The sequence below is a fragment of the Emiliania huxleyi genome, assembly GCF_000372725.1.
Source record: "Emiliania huxleyi CCMP1516 chromosome Unknown EMIHUscaffold_170, whole genome shotgun sequence".
NCBI classification, from domain to species: Eukaryota; Haptophyta; order Isochrysidales; family Noelaerhabdaceae; genus Emiliania; species Emiliania huxleyi.
Genome location: NW_005200880.1, coordinates 52,004 through 65,259, shown reverse-complemented (window position 1 = coordinate 65,259; position 13,256 = coordinate 52,004). Strand labels below are relative to the sequence as shown.

Below are 13,256 nucleotides of genomic sequence, written 5' to 3'. Positions count from 1 at the left end.
AAATACGCGACCACGACTAATATATGCTGCCCGCACGGGGTCTCGACACTGAGGTCTCGAGGTAGCGTTCACAGTGAACACGGCTTCATGCGGACGGGCCTTGTTGTGCTTGCTCTGGAAGTCAGCAAACCCGCCTTGCGACGCCTTGAGTGTGTCGCCCTCCGCGGGGAATAGGAACGTCCAGTCTCTCGGCCCTCCGGGCGTCACCATGAGCTTTGGCATGGGGGTCGAGGTGAGGGCCATCAGAATCGCGCCGCCGTACGCCTGAGGTGTACTCACTGCCCCGGCGCCCACGCCTCGACCTTCTTGGGCAGCAGCTGGTTGGACAGGTCCTCTCCGTGGCCTAGGCAGCCGTGGCCGCCCTCGCCCCAGGTAAAGACAACGCCGTTGGCAGTGATGGCGATGCTGTGGGATGCTCCAGCCGACACGGCGATGACGCGCTGGTCAGCGAAGGCCTCGACCTTCTTGGGCAACAACTGCTCTTGCTGGTCGCCGTGGCCCAGCTTGCCCTCCCCTCCATCGCCCCAGCTCCAGACGGCGCCGTCGGCGGTGAGGGCGAGGCTATGGCTCAATCCGGCCATAACAGTGGCGACGCGCTGGCCAGCCAGCGCCTCGATCTTCTTCGGCAGCAGCTGGCGCTGCAGGTCGCCGTGGCCCAGCTGGCCAGCACCTCCATTGCCCCAGCTCCAGACAGCGCCGTCGGCGGTGATGGCGAGGCTGTGGCTCTGTCCAGCCGACACAGCGACGACGCGCTGGCCAGCCAAGGCCTCGACCCTCTTCGGCTGCCACTGGTTCTGCTGGTCGCCGTGGCCCAACCGGCCTTGGCTTCCCGAGCCCCAGCTCCAGACGGCGCCGTCGGCGGTGAGAGCGAGACTGTGCACGGCTCCAGCAGACACAGCGACAACGCGGCGCCCTGCGAACGCCACGATCTCCTTGGGCCGCTGCGACTGGGCCTGCCCGTCGCCGTGGCCCAACCGGCCAAAGAGTCCATTGCCCCAGCTCCAGACGGCGCAGCCGGCGGTGAGGGCGAGGCTGTGCTCGCCTCCCGCCGACACAGCGACGACGTGCTGGCCAGCGAAGGCTTCAATCTTCTTAGGCTGCCACTGGACCTGCCTGTAGCCGTGGCCCAGCTGGCCTGAGGGTCCCCAGCCCCAGCTCCAGACACCGCCGTTGGCGGTGCGGGCGAGGCTGTGCGCGGTTCCAGCCGACACGCTCACGACGCGCTCGTCACCCAGCGGAGAAGGGAGGCGGGTAGGCGTGTTGAGCCGCGTCACGCCCTCGCCGTGCCCGAGCAGCCCTGGGAAGACTGCCTCACTGCCGCACGACGAGAGCCACCCCTCGCCGTCGATGAAGACGCTGTGCCGCCAGCGTGCCGCCGCCCTCGCCGGCGGGTTGGACTCGCAAAGCAGCGCAGCGAAGCACAGCCACCGCACGGCGCAGCCCTCACCATCTGGCTGCGCCGGCAGCTCGAAGCCGCGCTCTTGCGCCCACAAGCGGATGCCCTCCACCGCAAGCGAGGCGTGAAAGAGCAGCGAGACGGCCGCAACGCGAGCGATGTCGAGGGGGTCGCAGCGAGAGACGGCGCGCACGAGGAGGTCGGTGGGGAGGTCGAGCAGGCGGGCGGGCGGCGGCGTGCTCGGCGAGGGAGCGGCGGCGGAGGCGGAGGCGAGGCGGCGCGAGCGGCGCCGCTGGCTGGACATCGGTGTACTTTGGATCGCGAGAAAAAGAATTCCGGCAAGCGCCGACTGCACTCCAAGTGCTCCAAGTACGAAACCAGCCCCTCTCACAGCAGACTGGCACGAACTAGCACCACAAAAGGCGAAAAGGAAGAAAGAAACGTATCTCTGAAAGCAGACAGGCTTAAATCCTTGTGTCGTGTGTGGTGTGGCGGCGTGCCGTCCTCCCATCCCTCCCTTGGCTTTGTTTTCTTTTTTCTTTAGCTGACAGGTTCGAAAGAGAATTTTACAACGAAACTCCCTCGCACGACACTAGGCACGGGACTGGCGCGCACTGGCACTAACACAGGTACACCACGCAAGAAAACAACGCGTTTTCGGCCCTGGATGTGAGGCTGCTGACTGCACTCCAAGTTTCTTGGCGCGTCTTCAATCAACTCATCAGAAGCACCATGTGTAAAATAAACACAATGGCGCGCGAAAGAGACGTCTCTCTGCACGATCGGCGTAGAGGCGAACGCTCTAGCGCAGTAGAGTGGCGCCCGCACGCCGCACCGCACGGCCCGAGCCCGCGCCCTCCGTTCCATCACTGCTGCCCGACGAGGTCAAAGTAGACGCCGCCGGGGCCAATCTGCAGCAGCTCGTCGTGGGTCCCCTGCTCGACGACCTTGCCGCGCCTCACCACGGCGATCTTGTCGGCATTGCGGATGGTCGAGAGCCGGTGCGCGATCGTGATGGTCGTGCGCTTCTGCTTGGCCATGAGCTCGTCGAGCGCTGCCTGCACGATGCGCTCGCTCTCGTTGTCGAGCGCGCTCGTCGCCTCGTCGAGCAGCATGATGGCGGGCTTTCGCACCAGCGCGCGCGCGATGGCGACGCGCTGCTTCTGCCCCCCGGAGAGCTGCCCGCCGCGCAGCCCCACTTGGGTGGCGTAGCCGTCGCCGAGGTCGTTCGTGATGAAGGTGTGCGCGTTGGCCGCGACCGCCGCCTCCTCGATCTCGCTCTGCGTGGCGCCCTCCTTGCCGTAGCCGATGTTCTCGGCCACCGTGCCCTCAAACAGCACGGGCTCCTGCCCCACCATCCCAATCTGCTGGCGGAGCCACCGCAGGTTGAGGCTGCGGATGTCTGCGCCGTCGAGCAGCACGGCGCCCGCCTGCGGGTCGTAGAAGCGCTGCAGCAGCGCGACGATCGTGCTCTTGCCTGAGCCGCTCGGGCCGCACAGCGCGACCGTCTGCCCCGCCTCAATCTCGAGGGAGTAGCCGCGGCAGGCAGGCCGGTCGAGAGCCGTCGGATAGGCAAACACGACGTCGCGGACCGAGATCTCGCCGCGCACAGCCGGCAGCCGCGCGCCCTCGGCCGAGGTGGGATCGATCAGCGACACCTGGTCGAAACGTTGGAAGAGCTCCTTGGCGGCCTTGGCCGCGGCCTTTGCGTCGGTGGCCATCATGGCGTGACCCGAGGCCAGCATGGTGACCATCATCGTCGCGAAGATTGGCACCAAGATCTTGGTGAGCATCGACGAGCTGTCGCAGCCGGCCTCGGCCGCACCGAGCGCCCCGACCGACGCGAGCCACAGCCCGTAGAAGATCTGGGCGCCCACCATCGGCCAGACGATGGCGAAGGCGAGGAAGAGGCCCACGCCCGCCTGCACCGCCTTGCGCTTCCCGACCGCGAGCAGCTTGTCCATCTGCTTGCAGTAGTCCTCGTAGAACTTGACCTCGGCGTTGAAGGAGGCGACGGTCCGGATCCCGAGCACCACCTCGCCAATCACCGCGCCCGCCGACTTCTTGACTTCGTTGTCGTTGTCCTTGCTCGCCTGCTTTGCCTGGTCCAGCGGCATGGCCGCCTGCATCGCGATGCCCATAGTGACGCCCATGATCGGAAGGCAGCCGAGCGTGACCAGCGCGACGCGCCAGTCGCCCAAGTAAAACATGGTGAAGAGCATCGTGCCGATCAAGAAGAGGAACTTTGTGATTGCGCCGAATTGCTCGCCGACGAGCCCCTGCACGAGGGCCACCCTCGCGCCCAGGAACTCGGTCAGCGCGCCCATCGTGTTGGCCTCGTAGTCGAAGTAGCCGACCTCCATCCGCAGCAGCTTGGCCATCAGCGTGGTGCGCAGCGCCGTCGTCAAGTGCTCGCCGGTGATGCCGAGGGTCTTCCTTGAGATGAACTCGAAGGCGTGCTGCCCGAGGCCGACGCCGATGAAGATGAGGCCCCACAGCACGCCCTCCGACTCGACCTTGTCGGGCGACGGGTAGCTCAGCGCCATGAGCGAGCGGACGAAGAGCCAGCCGAGTAAGCCCTGCACGATGCCCGTGACCGCGGCGCACGACACGCCGATGACGTAGAGGTAGCGGTCGCTCTTTGGCGACATTTGGAGCAGCCGCCGCACCGGCCCTTGCTTCTTCTGGCCCGCCGCTGCGGCCGCAGCCTCCTCCTCCGCCATCTCGACCGCCGCCTCGACGATGCCGAGCGACGCCCCGATCGAGCTCGTCTGGTGCAGCGCCTTGAGCCCCTTCACCAACTCCGCGTGGCGTACGCTGACGGAGTCCTTCACCTGCGAGGCCTCCGCCGCCACGCGCATCACCTCGACGTCCTTGGCCTGGTTCGCCTCCTGCTTGGCGGCGAGGCCGTGGAAGACGCCGCCCTCCCCGATGGCGAGCAGGTCGTCGTACGTCCCCTCCTCCACGATGACGCCCTTCTGGACGACGGCGATCTTGTCGCAGTGCTTGATCGTCGTCAGCCGGTGCGCCACCGTGACCGACGTGAAGTGGCTCTTCTTCATGATGTCGTCGAGCGACGCCTGCACGATGCGCTCGCTCGCGTTGTCGAGCGCCGACATCGCCTCGTCGAGCAGCAGGATCGCCGGCTGCTTGATGACGGCGCGCGCGATGGCGATGCGCTGCTTCTGGCCGCCCGACAGCTTGCCGCCGCCCAGGCCCACCTGGGTGTCGTAGCCGTCGCCGAGGCTCTTGACGATGAAGTCGTGCGCGTTCGCCGCGCGCGCCGCGGCCTCCACCTCCTCGCGGGTCGCCTTGTCCTTGCCGAGCGCGATGTTCTCCGCGATGGTGCCCATGAAGAGCATCGGCTCCTGCCCGACCAGCCCGATCTGCCGGCGCAGCGCCTTGACGTTCATCGCCCTGAGGTCGACGCCGTCGATGAGCACCGACCCCGAGAGCGGGTCATAGTACCGCTCGAGCAGCTGGATGAGCGTCGACTTGCCCGCACCCGACGGGCCGACCAGCGCGCACGAGGTGCCCGCCGGGATACTCAGCGAGTACCCAATGCAGATGAGGTGGCGGGGCGCGGTGGGGTAGGCGAAGGTGACGTCCTTCACCTCGATGGCGCCCTTGAGCACGACCGTGAGGCCCTCCTCCGAGAAGGCGTCGATCGTCGGCACGCGCGCCACCACCTCGAGCACGGTGCGGCACGCCGTGACGCCCTTGATCAGCGCCTGCACGGGCCCCGCCAGCTGCGAGAGCTGCGTGGCGCCCTGGAAGACGGCCTGCGTGGCGAGGTAGATGGCGCCGAGCCCCAGCGCGCACTCGACGCTCCTGCGGCGGCGAGGCGGGAGCATGTGGCGAGGGCGGTGGCGAGGGCGGCGGTAGGGGCGGCGGTGTGACGCTCCTGCCGTAGCTGCTGGGCGGGAAGAGCTCGTCGTAGCTGCTGTCGGGAGGCTCGCCGTCCACGAATTGGTTCCAGAACAGCGTCTCGTCGCCAAAGAACCGGGTCAACGCGCGCTCTCCGATGACCTGCGCCGCCGTGTTGCAAGTGAACTTGAAGTTCTCGAGGGCCTCGCCAGTAGTCGCGCTCGTGCGGAGTGCGCACGCGGCACCAACGCCGTCAGCCTGATCTGGCTGGGTGGTGTCGACGAGGAACAAGTCGTACGAGTCGCAGCTCTCGGCGCAGTAGTTCCTCGTGTCACCCAGCAAGTCGGTGTAGTCCACCGTGGTGTCACGGTACTCGGAGACGAGCAGCTGGCACGCCAGCAGAATCCCAGAAGCCATCACGTAGTAGAAGGACGCGTTCATCGTGGAGAGGGCGGCGAAGATCTTGGTCGAGAGGCGGATGGCGGCGCGCTCGGCGTTGGCGAGGTTGGCGTCGTACCGCTGCAGAGACCTCTCCTCGAGGCCGAGCGACGCGACCGTGCGGATCGACGAGAGCACCTCGGAGGCTACGCCGCCGGCGCCTGCGTACGCGTCGGCCAGGAGCTTGGTGCGCTGCTCGAGGTAGTAGAGGAGCAGCGAGATGGAAGGCAGGTAGGCGACGATGGCCACGGCGAGCGTGACGAGGGCGACAGCCCACGACTCGCGCAGCGAGATGTAGAGCCCCACGGTGATGGACCCGATGGTGGTGAAGATGTTGGCGTTGGACAGGTGAAGCGCCTTCTCGATGTGGACGATGGACTCGCCCATGCGCGTCGAGAGCTCCTGCGGCTGGTTGACGTCATACCAGCCGACGTCCTGCCGGAGGATCGACTTTAGGTACTCCTTCTTCCAACGCGTGATCTGACGGTTCTTGGAATAGTCGAGCAGCAGCGCCGCGATGCCTTGGCAACCGCCGATGCCCAGGCCCCAGTACGTCATGTTGACGAGGAGCATGATCCCGAGGTCGTAGTAGTTTGTGGTCGAGTTCAAGTCGAAGAAGTCGGCAAACGTCACCAGGGCGAGAATCTGCAGTGCTCCGAATCCGACCATAAAGGCGCAGCCGGCGACGATTAAGAAGGCATCGAACCGAGTAGCAAAGAAGAAGAGCGAACGGAAGAAGGAGCGGCGGCGCTGCTGAGGCGGGTCGTCTGGCAACTGCCTCGAAGGCGTCTTGCGGCTCGGCATTTAGGAATGCAGGCAGAGAGGCGTGCTCAGGTGAGGTGATGGACGCGGCCTTGGGAAGCTGTCGGTCCGAAAGGATGTCGGCAAAGCGTCTCACAGGAGCAAAGCGTCTCACGCTCAAGACCGCCGACTTTCGACATCAACTTTATCATCTCGCAGCTGCGAACCAGGGTTGCGCCTCGCAATTAAGAATCGACACTTTAGGTCGTCTGAATCGCTCGTGGAGAGGAGCTACGGCCATTCCGAAGTTGCGTTCGACGTACGTCGAACACTGTTCGACGACGTCGAACACGGTCCTGTAATTTGTTTCCGTGTGTGTGTGAGAGAGATTTTAGAAAACCAAGAAGAAGCAGGAAGTATGTATGTAGGAAGGTGAAGAACAGTCAGGCTCGGACTGGACACCAACGCGATATGGGTGGACGCGAGACAGACAGATGACGACGACACGCTCGAGCGACACACAGACACAACAAGCTCACAAGACACGGACGTGTATCCCTCCCCCTCCCGTCTCCATATCGAGAACCCACCGTGGCTCAATTGGGGAGACCGGGCGTGCTCAATTGAGGGTATGGGGGTGGGCGCCACCCTGGGGCTACCCGTAGCATCGTCGGCTCAGTGATGGGTATCCTTTTTTTCGGTTTGCGATCTCCCTCTGGAGATCCTGGAGATCGCCAAAAATTCGCGGTCAATTACAACTCATGCATCGATGCATCGATAAGAGGCTGCTCTTTTCCCTCTGCGCGCGGTTTGGCGAAAGGGCGAAAGGAGAACAATGCTGCCATTCTGCTCGGGCCTCCTGGCCTCGGAGGATCCAGGAGCTTGCGACCTCAGCGCGAGGGTCTTCCGCGACCCCCATATCAACTTTGCTTATGGAGGCTCCGCCGACCTCCGCGGCCAACGAAACGCGCTCTACAACTTCCTGTCTGCACCCGGCTTGTCGGTCAACGTCAAGACGGAGGAGGCCGTCTTCAAGCTGCATGGCGGAGCCCTGACAGTCAACGGCTCCTTCCTCACAGAGGCTCACATAAGCGCGCAGCTCTCGCCGCAGAAGCTCGCCACCGCGTCATTCTGGGCGTCAGAGCTCGACGAGACCAACTTTGGCTGGAAGGTCGTCAACGGAACTTGTGTCGGCCGGCCCTACAAGTTTGGCAACCACGGTCACAAGAAGTGCTTTGACCTCGAAATGTCGATGGACTACTCGAGCGCCACCTTTGCATTCCGCAACTGGATTGTGAAAGTGCACGGCATGCGCTCGTGCAAAGGCTGCCTTATCGCGGGACCCGAGCACCGCCTGGACGTGGGCTTCACCGCGCGCGGCGACCCATCTCGCGACAGGCCGCACGGCATCATCGGACAGTCCTATGCCACGCCAGGGCTCGTGCGGCATGGCAAGAAGGACTTGTACCCGTGGACAGGAAGTTACACAACGAGCTCTCAGGCCGAGGGCGCCATTGACGGGACTGCGACCGACTACGAGATGTCGAGCGCGCACGCGACCGAGTTTGCCTTTTCAAGGTTCAGAGCGGCAAAGGGCGAGCCCACATCCACCGACAGCAAAACCACGCTCGATGCGTCATCGATCGATCGCGTCGCCGACCCCGCCACCGAAGCCGAGCGCCGCCGCCTCTCCGAGGCGCCCTGCCCCCCTCCATCCGGCGCCGCTGTCGCGTCCCCCGCTGTCGCGACCCCACCCCCCGCGCCGCCGCCCCCTCCCTCCTGCCCGCCCGGCGCCGACGGCATCGTAGCCATTGATGGCCAGGACGTCTACTGCAGCGACGGCTGCGCACTGGCTATGCGTGTCGCTTCGTCATCCACGTTCACGTACGACAGCCCATACTGGACCGATGGCAACCTCCTACGCGAAGAAACCGTTAGCGAAGGCAACTCGTCAAACACAGATGGCAAGTTCCATCCTTTCGTCGCCTTCCCCGCCTCCCGCATTCGCGGCTGCTTTGAGTTTGGATGTGTGGAGTATCAGATTCCTCAAGACTGGAACGACAAATCCCTGCAGGCCATCTTCAAAGATGCGGTATGGGAAAGAGTTTACGAACCCGAGCCGTTGTGCCAGTGGGTCCCGCCTGGTCCAGGCGTTAGGATGCCAACAAATGGCCAATACAACTGCCTTGACGGCTGGCACACGAGCGAGATTTCTCCCTGCTGCCCGGGAAACATCGTGTTCGAAGTTGCTCAGCATTCGAGCATTATCGTGTGTTGGACGGATTCTTGTCCGATTTCGTGGTCGCCCTCCCGCGGGAACGGTGGAACCCGAACCGCTCTGTGCCCAAGTGATTTGTGCCCAAATGGCAAAACGTGCCTCGATTGCGAACAGAAGCAGACGAACGATGAGGACTTCGACGAGGGCTATGCGGCTGTGAAGGAAAACTGGTGCAAGGCGGCAACAGGTTCACTCACCGGGTGCCAGCTGACAAACCCTGAGTACAGCTTCTATGCCGTTGGTATCAACATGGTTGACCTAGAACCCAGTGGAACATCGCAAGCCAAAATTCGATTCGGAGCCCTCTTCAACAACGGCGCAGGCACGCAAGGCACCGACGCAACCACCGGCTTTGGCGCCACGGGTCACATGGGCGGCTCTGTCGGGGCAGGAGCGACCGGAGCTAGCACGAACGCGCGGAAGGGCAGTCTCTGGGTCTGCGGGGCAGAGTAGGCTGGGAGACCTCGCGGGTGCTAGAGCAGCAACGGCTGAGAGCTGCTGGCGTTGCGCTGCGCTGCTATTTCACACCGTGTGTCCCGCGGGTCTGCGCACGTATACCCCCTGCTCCACGACTGGGTGGGGCTTTAGGCGGCGAGGGTGGGACGCTAACGTACGCTAGGCGGCGGTTCGCTTACGGGCGGGGGAAGTGTGTATGTAGGAAGGTGAAGAACAGTCAGGCTCGGACTGGACACCAACGCGGTATGGGTGGACGCTGGACAGATGATGACGACACGGTACCTCCCTACCGTCTCCATATCGAGAACCCACCGCTTGTGGCTACGAGGCTCAGCGAGCAGCTACCCTCGTGCGGCGCCGAGCCGTCCAATCAGCGCCGAGCAGCGCCGAGCAGCCCCGAGCATCCCCCGCAAATGCGCTCCAAGCCGGCGAAGCCAGCTGGCACGGCACCATCAACCTTCAACCGCAAGGCACGCCGCGACTGGACCGCCAAGAAGCGGGCGCTCTCGCAGAACGACAACCCTGAGAACGAGCCAGAGGCACTCGCCTGCCCGCGTCGCCGCCATCAGACCGCTCCCCGCGGCTCAGTGTGGACAGTGCCCTGGTAGGTGGCGGACAACTCTCTCTTCGGCCACAAGAAGAAGCGCAAGGAGAGCGACGCGGCCGGCGACGGAGAGACGGGCAAGAGCAAACCCAAGAAGGCGCGCCCGGCGCCGCGGACCACCGACCCGGCCGCGGAGCTGGCACGCGCGAACCGGCAGGCGGCGAAGCAGCGGCCCGGCAAGGACGGCGGCGCGAAGGCGGCGGACGGCGGCGGCGGCCGCGGCGGAGGAGGCGGCGGCGGCGGCGGCGGTGGCGGCGGCGGCGGCGGCGCTGGCCAGCGCTCTCACGGCGAGGCGGTGCGTGTCTCACTGGAGGCGTGGGAGAAGCTGCGGCAGGAGAAGACGCCGGTGGAGGAGCGGCACGCGCTCATCGACGGCGTGCTGGCCGCGCTGGAAGGCTCTCGCTCTCTGCTCCCTGCTGTCTGCTCCCTGCTCCCTGCTGTCTCCTCGTTGCTATCTCCCCCTCCTCGTTGCTATCTCCCCCTCCTCGTTGCTATCTCCTCCCTCCTGCCCTCCTCCCTCCTCCCTCCTCCCTCCTCCCCACTCCCTCCTCCCTCCTCCCCACTCCCTCCTCCCCACTCCCTCCTCCCTCCTCCCTCCTCCCTCCTCCCTCCTCCCCACTCCCTCCTCCCCACTCCCTCCTCCCCAAAGGCGTGCTCGTGCCGGTGCTGCAAAAGCACGACGCGGCGAGGGTGCTGCAGGCGTGCTGCCGGCTGCACCGGCACCTCTGATGAAGGGGCGCACTGATCCCACGCTCCTTCAACTGGCGCCGCAGGCGTGCTACCGCCTCGGCACCGACGCCCAGCGCGACGCGCTGATGGAGGGCGTGCAGGGTGCGATCGGCGCGCCGTTCGCGCTCTCGCACCAGCGGCCGCTTCTTCCTGCAGCAGCGCACCGTTCCTCGTGGGTGGGTTAGGCGCCGTCGCTCTCTCGCACTACGGCCACTTCTTCCTGCTCGCCGTGCTGCGGCACGGCTCGCCGCGCCACAAGCGGGCGGTCGTCTCTCAGCTCGCTGGCCGCGTGCCGGAGCTGGTGGCGCACGCGGAAGGGTCCGAGAAGCTTCCTGTGGCGCGCAGGGTCGGGGCGGCGGCGCCTCTTCACAGCTGCGGTGTGTGAACAGGTCCGCCGTGCTGCAACTCGCGTATGCCAGCGCGGCGACGCCGTCGCAGCGCACCTCCCTCTACCGCGAGCTTTGGGGCAAGGACTTTGCGCTTCTCGGCAACCGGCGCAGAGCACAGCTCGCTCTGCTCAGCCAGTCACTAACCACCGATCCTGAGTCACCAGGCACCGGCGCAGAGCACGACTCGCTCGGCGCTTTGTTTGCGGCGGACCCTTCCGTCAAGCCTCGCGTCCTGCGCCAGATGGAGACGACTCTCTCCAAGGCGGCGCGCAAGGGCCTCGCCGTCACTTCGATCGTACAGGTAGGCTCGGCGCAACTCTCCCACTCTCTCCCACTCTCGCCCCCTCTCGCCCACTCTCTCCCCCTCTCTCCCACTCTCGCCCACTCTCTCTCCCACTCTCGCCCCCTCTTGACAATCTCTCCCACTCTCGCCCACTCTCGCCCACTCTCGCACCCTCTCGCACACTCTCCACTCTCGCCCACTCTCGCCCACTCTCGCCCACTCTCGTCCACTCTCGCCCCCTCTCGCCGGATCTCGCCCCACTCTCGCCCCCTCTCGCCCCCTCTCGCCCAATCTCTCGCCCAATCTCGCCCACTCTCGCCCCCTCTCGCCCCCTCTCGCCCAATCTCTCGCCCAATCTCGCCTAATCTCGCCCACTCTCGCCCAATCTCGCCTAATCTCGCCCACTCTCGTCCACCGTGCAGCGCGGCTTCGCCGACCTCCTCGAGCACTCCGACACCGGCCAGCGCGCGGTGCTCGCCGGCGACATGCCCACGACTCACGCCTCATCGACCGGCGGCTGGTTCGCGGATAGGCCAGCGCGCGGTGCTCGCCGGCACGCTGCACGGTGCGGCGGTGCACATCATGCACGAGAAGGAGGGGGCGCGCATCGCCTGCGCCTGCCTGCGCTTCGGCGCGCCAAAGGAGCGCAAGGCCGTCCTCAAGGCGCTCAAGGGGTACGTGCTGCCGGCGGCGACGCACGCAAACGGCTCGCTCGTTGCCCTGCTCGCTCCGGGGTCGGCGAGTGGTTGTGAGGTCGGTGGTGATCAGCCAGTGAGTCTCGCTGCTAGGCTCGCTGCTGCTCTGCGCGGCGCTCGAGACGGTGGACGACACGGTCCTCCTTAAGAAGACCGTGCTGGCGGAGCTGCTCGCGGCGCTGCCGCAGCTCGCCGCCCCTAGAAGCGGAAGACGTGTTCTTGTACTCCCAAGTAGCGCTCGAGAGGACACGGACTCAACCGCATTCGGCCGTACTCCGCTGTATTCTACCCCTCGTATTCTCACGGTGCTCTGAGTGCTCTGCACGACACCGCACTCCCGCCGTCATGTCGGCGTGTTCACCCGCGTAGGATCGCGGCGCACAAGTTCGGAGTCGCGCCACTTCTCGCGGTGCTCTCGCCGCGCGCGCCGCGCTACTTCTCCCCCGACGCGCTGCGCACGCTCGGCGACGCGGCGGCGGGCACCTCGAAGAAGGACCCGGCGCAGCGGCGCGAGGAGCTGCTGTCGGCGCTGCTGCCGCCGCTGCTGCGCCTGGCCGAGGCCAGCGGCGAGCGGTTGGCGCGCTCCCCGCACGGCGGAGGCGTGCTCTTCGAGGCGGTCGCGGCGGCGGCGCAGCGCGACGCGGCGTCGGCCGCCCCCGCGCTGGCGGCTCTCGCTGCCGCCGCGACTCGCGAGGCTGCGGAGGGGGAGGAGGGAGGCGCGGCCGAGGCGGGCGGCGAGGCGGCGTCCAAGGGCGGCAAGGGCGGCAAGGGCGGTGGCGGCGCGGCGGCGCAGTTTTCGCGGCTCCCGCTGGTGACACACCCGTACGGAGCTCGCGTGCTCAAGCGGCTCGTGCAGGCGGTGCCGGGCTTCGCTGCCGCGCTGCTGCCGCACCTGTCTGGCTCGCTCCGTGAGTGGGCCTGCAAGGGCGGCGGGTGAGATGCAGCCGAGATGCAGCCGAGATACAGCCGAGATGTCTACAAGTGCGGTGGGTGGGCGCTGCCCTCGCCTCTCTCTCTCGCTCTCTCCCTCTCTCTCCCTCTCTCCCTCTCTCTCTCTCTCTCCTGCTATGCTGCTGTTGCACTTGGCCTACACACCTTTGGCCTCGACACGTCCGAGACACCTCTTCCACAACCCTGCTTAGCCGCCTCTGCACTTGGCCTACTCTCTTGGCCTAGACACGTCCTAGACACGTCCTCGACAAGCGTGGTTCGCTGCCGCTGCACTTGGGCTACACACTTGGGCCACACCCTTTCTAGACACTTTCTCGACAACCCTGGCAGGCTGTCCCTGCACTTGGTCCACACACCTGGACTACACACGTGTCTAGACACTTCTTCTACAATTCTGACAAGCTGCCGCTGCACTTGGCCTACACACCC

The 13,256-nt window shown here is 65.7% G+C and overlaps 2 protein-coding genes across 4 annotated transcripts; one reads left to right on the top strand and one right to left on the bottom strand.

The window, feature by feature from the left end:
• Nucleotides 1–2,111: 2,111 nt before the first annotated feature.
• On the bottom strand, nucleotides 2,112–6,505 carry ABC1 (putative ABC transporter; the record flags this gene model as incomplete). Of its 3 annotated transcripts, none has more annotated exons than XM_005784334.1 (4): nucleotides 2,112–2,145; nucleotides 2,226–2,742; nucleotides 2,818–5,227; nucleotides 5,700–6,505. In XM_005784334.1, the coding sequence occupies 3 exons, from the start codon at nucleotides 6,503–6,505 to the stop codon at nucleotides 2,263–2,265; spliced, it is 3,696 nt and encodes a 1,231-aa protein (XP_005784391.1). In that variant the 3' UTR covers nucleotides 2,112–2,145; nucleotides 2,226–2,262. The 3 variants fall into 3 exon arrangements, with proteins under 3 accessions (XP_005784391.1, XP_005784392.1, XP_005784393.1); XM_005784335.1 differs by having other exon boundaries at nucleotides 5,703–6,505; XM_005784336.1 differs by having other exon boundaries at nucleotides 2,226–5,224; nucleotides 5,637–6,436.
• Nucleotides 6,506–9,589: 3,084 nt separating this feature from the next.
• Nucleotides 9,590–13,018, top strand: EMIHUDRAFT_456145 (hypothetical protein; the record flags this gene model as incomplete). The annotated part of the gene is made up of 8 exons (XM_005784284.1): nucleotides 9,590–9,772; nucleotides 10,073–10,198; nucleotides 10,554–10,611; nucleotides 10,695–10,827; nucleotides 10,899–11,127; nucleotides 11,719–11,915; nucleotides 12,246–12,449; nucleotides 12,994–13,018. The coding sequence occupies 8 exons, from the start codon at nucleotides 9,590–9,592 to the stop codon at nucleotides 13,016–13,018; spliced, it is 1,155 nt and encodes a 384-aa protein (XP_005784341.1).
• Between the last annotated feature and the right edge of the window lie 238 nt (nucleotides 13,019–13,256).